Source organism: Mytilus californianus, unplaced genomic scaffold, assembly GCF_021869535.1.
Source record: "Mytilus californianus isolate M0D057914Y unplaced genomic scaffold, xbMytCali1.0.p SCAF_5, whole genome shotgun sequence".
Lineage (NCBI taxonomy): Eukaryota > Metazoa > Mollusca > Bivalvia > Mytilida > Mytilidae > Mytilus > Mytilus californianus.
In genome coordinates, this window is record NW_026262701.1 from 20766891 (window position 1) to 20775754 (window position 8864).

Genomic DNA, 8864 nt, shown 5'->3' on the forward strand with positions numbered 1-8864 from the left:
AACATGATTTGGCGAATCGTTACGGTTTCTCACTTTCTGAATAATTTCGATCTTATATTATTAACGATGGACGGTGTCAAATGCTTTGGCAATTAACAGTTTGATGAGACAATGAAATCGCATGACAGGTGAAGCATACATAGCTGAAGATAATTAGGCTTACGGTCATACAACTTTCGGATACGATTATCGAATTCAACCAATCAAAGTACTGGATTTGGTGTTTCGTGCACAAATTATATACTCCGAGAACTAAAAAAAGTTTTATGACCAAAAGGTCAGGTCCCCCACAGTTAAAAGGTCATACGATTTTGATTTTTTTCACAATCATCTTTCGTCTATCATATACCTACATGCATACTGTGACGATAAAAGTAAGTTAGTGAGTAAGTAAAGTAAGTAAAACTTTATTTTGATTCGGTATATAAAAAAACAACACAATAAGCTGTGGTGAGCATTCACCGAATATAAAAACATATACAATGACAAATAAAACAAAGCATGCAGCATGACAATAAATAGTTTTAAAAAAAATAACACCACGTAAATGATAGATTTCATAGATTACTTAAGAGACTTTTAATTATCATTTTCGCTTATTTTATCAACACTCCACGGAATCATCTTGGCCCAATAACGGTAAATATACACTTCCATTTTTTAAGTTGTTCAGGATCAGACAAGTATCATGATTCATCTTATACAACGGTATGTTAATAATTTGACTGATATTACAAAGGAAAAAAATATATCATTTCACTTAACAAAATACGTGTGTGTGGAACAACCTCCACTAGTAACTGGTCGTGACAAAAACTTTCAAAAACCAAAATTATACAACGTCTCAGATCATAAAATCAAACAAGCCTAAATTTTGAAAATTTTTTGCAATTTTATTTCTAATGACACAGGTCCATATAAGACAACGCTCTATACATACAATTTAAAGTACAATTTGGGCATTGTTAATGAAAATTTACAAAAATTCCGAACTACAAGAAAAATTCAAAACGGAAAGTTCCTTATCAAATGGCAAAATCAAAAGCTCAAACACATCAAACGAATGGAAAACAACTGTCATATTCCTGACTTGGTACAGACATTTCCTTATGTACAAAATGTTAAAATGCAATCATTTCTTCACTGTGTATGATGGAAGGTAGTGTTGTCTTCATGTTAACATCATAAACATGCAATCATCACAGTCATCGTTTTTAGTCGAAGGTAGGTGCAAGAATTGTTATTTTTTCAATACAGTTGGCATTACTATGCAAAATTACATGAATGCATTTTTTTTTAGAATATCTCTTTTTTAATTTTATGTACAAATGTTAGGTGTTCTCAAAGTGGTTGTGATGTATGCAAAATGTTCATATGCTTGATATGATCTAAACAATTTATTACATTATGGTTTAGCTAGTTTTTGACTAAAATTGTTCCGAAAAAAAAGTATCAAAATCACTACAAAAAATGTGTTTGAAGTACACTTATAATTCTGAACGAATGTCAAGAGCGAGGTTTTATAAGATAACACTGTGATGTTTCCTTATTTAATAGTGGAATGAAGCTTTATACCAAATGGTTAATTCTAATGATTAAGAAACAACCACAATCTAAGTTTGTTCCAAACGTTTTCAAGGTCTTTATCGTTGTCATCCGGCCATGCAATAAGGGCAAGGTCTTTCCATAAAACAGCTAATTCATGTGGAATTTCCTCCATATTTATTCCTTTGGTAATAACAATAATCTTTTGTAAATTCTGTGAGAAGTGGTGATATTTTGCCCGCTCGACTGCATATTGTCCCCATATATCATTTTTAAAGGCAGAAGTTACAATAAATATAATATGTCTGCTTTGTTCAATGCAGTCAGCAAAGGTGTCAGCTATAGGCTTCCCTACAGGAAAATCTCTGTGTTCTATGCACATTTTCAACCCCCATTTTCTCTCTAGTTCAGGCATTACTATATACTTTATCCATGACAGTTCACTTTCAGGATAATACACGAAAACATCATACTTGAATTTTACATCGATACCTTTTTCTAGAGTGTGTCTAAAGCGTTTGTATAAATAAAATGAAATTCGCCATCTAAAACTGTAAATTAGTGTAAAGGGAAAGAAAATAGCAATAAATGTTGCAATAAGACATATCCCTGCTTTAAGCCACAGACTGATGTTACATCCAGCAAAAAGTTCATTAAAATGCGCAGCAGCAATACTTGTATTTGTTTCTGTTGAATTGTGTAAAAGGCATTTGTAACCATTGGCGTCGAATGTGAAATTGGTTTTATTGGTTTTATGAAGCCAACGGATGAAGTCGTAGTTTGTACAATCGCATACCAGTGCGTTGTTGTCCAAATGCAGCTTAAAAACTCCATGTTTTGCATACAAACCATCGAAAAATTCTTGAAATGTACTATTGATATTGGTCAGAAGGTTTTTTCTCAAATCAAGTTCCTTGAGATTTGCTATCCTAGTAATAGCAAGCGGAACTGCTCTGAAAAGGTTATTTGACAAATTCAGGTTTGTCAGTCTAGTCATATTTTCAAATATATCAGAAGGCAATTTCCACAAAAAGTTATTTGAAATATCTAGCTTTTCAGTTCCTGATATAAACGTAAAAATGTTTTTCTGATTTTTGTTTGTAATATACAAATTTGTGTTTTTCATTACAAGTATTTTAAGTTTAAATAACGGATACAGTTGTATTTTGTCGAAAACTACCCTGGAATCGACCCCCGTTACATCAAGATTCTCAATTTCAGAACCGTTTGATGCGGTTGCTTGATCAACGGTTACACAGAAAGACACATCAAACTGACTTATACTTGCATTTGGTGGTATTTTCCACAAGACTGGTTGCCCGCCATGATAAACATGGCTCATATGCACGTCTTTTATTGAAGAAGGTAATGTTATTATCCGTTCTTCAGTGATATTAGTCAGATTTTTTACTGCAATATGTGAATAATTGACAAAACTCAAAGGTATATATGAGTACTCGAATTTCGTAAGGTTTTGAGCTTTATTGAAAAACTGTTTGATATTTTTCAGTCGATGTGCGTGAAATAATGAAAATCGATTTTCAGAGAGTGAAATGTTCAGAAGACATTCAGGCCTACTGAATGTAAGCAGTGAACCATCTTCAAAATCTACTATGTTGTTTTTAGAGATATCAAGAACTTCTACACACATTGTTTGTATATACTTAACCATTTCTTTCGTGATATTTACTTCAAAGCTGTATGTGCTGTTGTTTGTAATTGATTCATCATTCACATGATGAAAGTTGATCATTTCCATAGAACTATTTGCTAAAGGTTTTAGAAGCTGGAAAGCTTGGATTGGATGCATGTAAGTATCCGATAAATCTAACACTTTGAGATTTGGGAAAGGTTTTAGGGTGTCCGCCTCTACTTTAACAAACTGTTGACATCTATTCATATGCAAATATTCAATACTCCAGTTGAAATTTATGAATGTTGAATTTTTCAATACCTCTACTTTACAATTATTAAATTCCAATACCTTAAGTTTATCCATCTTCTTAAACCCTTTTCCAAATATAGGTATTGGTCCAAGATCAATAGCAAGAGTTTTCAAATTTACAAGAACTCCTAGTGCTTTATCGGGATAATTATTCGACTGAATGGCATACTTTGAAAAATTCAAGTTCCTACTGATATCAAGAAATGATATATTAGCTATAAAGCTAAATAAGATCGGTGTGTATGCTGAAAAGTCGAGATTGTTTCCAGACATCTTGAGTGTCTTTAATGATGTCAATCCAATAAAAGCTTTAGATTCCAAGATTTCCAATTTATTGTTGTTAATTGTCAGCTCAATTAATAATTTCAAATTACTGAAGGTATTGTTTTCAATCTTCTGTATTTCGTTATGGTCAAGAATTAGAACGTTGAGTTTGTCAGATAGATTCTTTGGTACTTGTGTCAGATTTCCATTTGAATAATTTGCAGAACATGGTGTTTCGTGCATTTTGCATTGGTTCTTAGCTGCAATTGAAAAAATCAAACAAACACTTGAGAAAAATAGCACAATACTTCTTTTGTACATCATGTAACTGTGATTATAAAGTCTTTGAATTAATGTCAGTAAAGTAATTAGAGTTTAACGTTCCGATGAACAATAGTGAAAACTTTAAACACATTTTGATTCAAGTACTTTATATGTTATATTACCTGTTATATGAGATAACAGTATTTGCATTAACTAAATTTACAACGTCCTTTGTGTGCATTCACGTTTTCCCCTAAAGTAAAATCATACGGTGCACACAGTTCTCAAGGCCAAATAATATAACCTCATTTCAATAACAATTGCAAGGTTATCAGTGTTAGGAAAAACCGAATTCATACTACTATTGCCTTATGTGAGATGCAGGGCAAACGATAGTTTTAATACTGAGGATAAAGGCGATTATACTCACATCATTACTTCGCTACAAGTGTTAGAGGTACTGTATTTTTCAGTATTTAGTGATTTAATTCAAATGATGACTTGACTAACTTCCAATTGAACTTGCATATAGCATCCATAGGAACCGTCATTTTACATTATGTGTACAAACAATTAAGAGCCTTTCAAAACATTTTATGAACAATATTTTCAAAACGTCTGCTGTATATATACAGTGGTGCATAATTATTTAACTCTTTTCACGCATAGATGATAATACCGTAACAACTATGGTATGAAATATGAGAATATATTTTACATATAATATACTAGAAGCATTATATGTAAATTAAAATTAAAAATATCGCGCATGAAATAGGCAAAGCTGGCAAATCTTGTGTATTTCACTTCAAAAAGTTCAATAGAAAAATGGCAATACCTCAAATTTTAATTTAATCTCTAAAATTTAAAGTCAAAATGACGTCAATGTAAGCATCCATAATTCACCATACGGCCTTTAACAATGTTAATACCGCATACTGTATAGTCAGCGGCCTGATTTAGGATAATAAAATTAATGATGTGATAGACAGCAAACAACGACAAACACTGAATTACAGGATCATGACTTAAGACAGACGCATAAAGAAAGTTTCGGGGTTAAACATGTTTGTTATAGCTCATCTATCCCTTAACCCAAGCACATGAGTTACAGCACAAAATAAGAACAAACTGTAAAGAAGTCGCAATTACTGAAAACTTGTTCAAAGCCAATTACAACTAACAAATAAATCAATTTGTCTAAAACTGATGAGATAAGTCTTTTAAAAGAGAGGTGAAAGATACTATTCAAAAGGACATTCGAACTCAAGGTCGAAAATAAACTGGCAAATAAAGGCAACATTAATATACCGCTATTCGAAATTCATAAATCTATTGAGAAAAAAAAATCCGGGTTACAAACTAAAACTGAGGGAAACACATCAAATATAAGAGGAGAACAACGACAAAGCCATGAAAAAAAACAAATGACAAACAACTGTACACAAGACCCAACATAGAAAACTAAAAACTAAGCAACACGAACCCCACCAAAAACTTTGATTGTGGTTACGACAATTGGAATATATCCGTCGTCATCTGTGAAACAGATATTCCATAACGGTCAACCAACCAACCATTTGGAACTCGATCTTGGTTAAATAACTTACTTGTGAGCAGTGACCCTTGATCAAGGAAATCATGATAGGAAATGCATGACCTCGAATATCGTATCAACTGAGATATATATATTCCATATGCAGACGCTGCTGGAATATTGCAACATAAAAATGGGAAGCTGCAATCATCTCTTTTGTCGTAAAGTTTTGTTTTCAACCGACCCTCATTGTCAATTTTTAGATGTAAGTCAAGATATTAGGCAGACTTAACTGTATCTGTTGTATCCTTTATCTCAAATTCGATGGGATAGATGCGTTTAACATAGTTACCAAACTTTGAACTATTTAGTGAGAGGACATCATCTATATACCGGAAAGTGATGTTAAAGGATAATGCTAACTTTTTTTTTCTTCCGAAGAAGTTCCTGTATGAAGTCAGCCTTGTATGAATAAAGGAACAAGTCGACTAGATGAGGAGCACAGTTGGTTTCCATAGGAATGCAAATTGTTGTTGAAAAAACACGTCCCCCAAACATAACAATTAGATGTCAATCAAGACATAAAGCATTTTGATAAGGTCAGTTGCAGAAATAAATGTAAATGTAATTTAAAATACCAAGAATAAAAAACCAGTGAGATCCATACTGGTTTGAGAGAAGAGTTGAATCATCACGTCGAAGAAGAAGGATGGGTACTCGTGCAATTTTTTTTCAAGGAATCCAATATTGATTACATTGTACAAAATGTACTTGGCAAAACTTTTAGGAATTTTTGGTCCTCAATGCTCTTAAACTTCTTACTTTATTTGGCCTTTTAACTTTTTTTTATTCGAGCGTCACTGATGAGTCTTTTGTAGACGAAACGCTCGTTTGGCGCAAATACAAATACAAATTTACATCCTGGTATCTATGATGAGTTTATATATCAGAATCCAGTCTTTAGAATTTGTTAAACTTTATCGCAATTATCGATTCACGTGCAATGACCAGAATTAAGAGTATGATATTTAATTCTGACTAAGTTCTCTGTTTAAAAAAATGTCATTCAAAAGTGAAAACAATAATTCTGAACAGCTCGTTAAAAACTGTTGAAAAGTAATCTGCTTTTCCGCGATGAAAATGTCACGAAAAAATAGAAAAAACATAGCATCCCCTTTCTTAAAATAAGTTGAAAATAACAATTCATTGGTGTCTTGCTTCATGCATTTAGTGATATTTCTTTTGTAACTGGATAATGAATGCTTAAGCTTATATCTAGATTAATAAGGGAGTATTTCACGTTTCAAATGAGCCGTAGGGCGTATTAAAAACCAATACGGATCAGAAAAGAATATCCTGCTTTAGTATGGTCGGTAAAATATGATGGAAATCTTGCAATTCTTTGCAGAAAATTATATTTTTTTACGGTATATATAAGTCAGATAATGCATATTTTAAGGTTTTTCTTGTCGTATACACACCTCGGGGTGTGTTTTACCACAAGAAAGACCTTAAAATATGCATTATCTATAACATATTTTCATGGAATTACGGTGCAAATTACTTATGTGAAGAGTGAACTTTAGAGCATCTTTCAATCTTTTGTTTAGACTTAACATATTTACTTAATAATGTTAAAATTATGAGTAGCACTAGAGGTAACATGACGATTGTCATGCTAGTAGCACATTCGAGGCAGGATATGCGAACCCTTTGGAGCACACATATGCCGGGATCCGTTATTTCAAAAAATCAGTTTGCTGTTATTCTTTTTTTTTAACCCATAAAGGGAAAATAGTACTATTACATTTTCCCAGCAATAGGTTGGCCTTTTGTGTACCCAAGGCAGGTGAAGGAAGTCAACTTAGGAGCGCTGTGATTAGATGTAAGGGTACACTATATTTTTTTACTTATCTATTAATAACTGCAGTGTGTATATTTACAATATAAATGTTGAAACCCATTGAAATATTTTCTAGAGAATTAATCGACAAGACTTCCAAAATTTCATAAATTTGGTGTAAAATGACGGTGGGCATGGATAACATAAACAAGCACCGTTGGAAGTTGGTCATGATACTATTTGGCTTCAATTTTTAAAACAAAATAATAAAGTACTAACACCACACATAACTGTTTTGTCCAGGTTTTTATTATAAAAAGTGGTAAATTTAGAAAATGTTAGTATTGTCGCCTATGGCAGAATAAATAGTACCGTTTTCCCTAAACCATTGTACATTATTTTTTATGGCGATTGCTCTTGTATCTGGTTTTCGAGTGTTGCTCTCCCCTTAAACATATCGACATATTCCACCGGTTTTTGTTTCTTTTATACAATAAATACATACCAAACTGTACTCAAGAGTTATACGTCTGAAAGTTGTAATTGTTTCTATGTTTTAAAGCTTAATCTGTCGAAAAGGTGCAGATATTTAATACAATGCAAGATACTGTGTAGAATTAAAGAATACATTTTGGATAGATGAGAAATGGGTATGTAGTATTATTTTGAATAACTTTTTGTTTTCAAATCCAGGAAACCTTAATTGTTCCGTATTCTACAGTGTACATACATCAATTTGGTGTTGTCCAGTGTGTGGAGTGATTTTCCTTCAAAGCTACGTTAAATCTTTACAAAGGCAAATGGATGATTTAGAGAAAACTACGCGTAACTGGCAAATGTAATAAATTTGCTTACCATCTTTTGTCACAGATTGTTACAATTTATGAATGTCTTGTAAATAATGTGTATTGGTAGTTATTTGCTTGATGTCCAGTTGGAACTATTTCATGGTTAACAATGACTAAGGCGAGATGTACTAAAACTAATGCATTTGACTGGAACACATAAACAAATATTAGTAAATAAATGTGTTTAAACAAAGTTAGTTAGAAATACATCAATTAAAATATAAATGATCTTCAAAATGGAAAGCAGTTGCTTTACCAGGCCTCATAACGATTGTTTTGCAGTCTTTAAAGATTCAAATAAGCTCATACGGTTCAAAACAAAACTTGAGTTAATTCCATACGTTTTCGAGGTCGTTTTAGTTTTGTTGGCCATTCGGGCAAAGCTATGTCTTCATAATACAGCTAATTCGTGTCGAATGTCTTTGGACTCTATATCTTCAGTTATAACTAAAATGTTTAGTGAATTCTGAGAAAAAGGTGGTATTCTGCCCATTCGATTACATGTTGTGCCCACATTTCATGTTTAAAAAATGATGTTACGACAAAAATCATATGCCTGATTTGTTCGATGTTTTCAACAAATGCATCACTTATAAGTTTTCCTTCTGTAAATCTCTT

The 8864-nt window shown here is 32.3% G+C and overlaps 1 protein-coding gene and 1 long non-coding RNA gene across 2 annotated transcripts; one reads left to right on the top strand and one right to left on the bottom strand.

The window, feature by feature from the left end:
• Positions 1-391: 391 nt before the first annotated feature.
• On the bottom strand, positions 392-4095 carry LOC127702672 (toll-like receptor 3). The gene has a single exon (XM_052206971.1). It carries the CDS (start codon positions 4076-4078, stop codon positions 1589-1591), a length of 2490 nt encoding a protein of 829 aa, XP_052062931.1. The 5' UTR covers positions 4079-4095; the 3' UTR covers positions 392-1588.
• Positions 4096-4365: 270 nt separating this feature from the next.
• On the top strand, positions 4366-8394 carry LOC127702705 (uncharacterized). The gene is made up of 3 exons (XR_007982543.1): positions 4366-4475; positions 5997-6154; positions 8092-8394. It is a non-coding gene; the product is annotated as an uncharacterized LOC127702705 (long non-coding RNA).
• Positions 8395-8864: the final 470 nt, after the last annotated feature.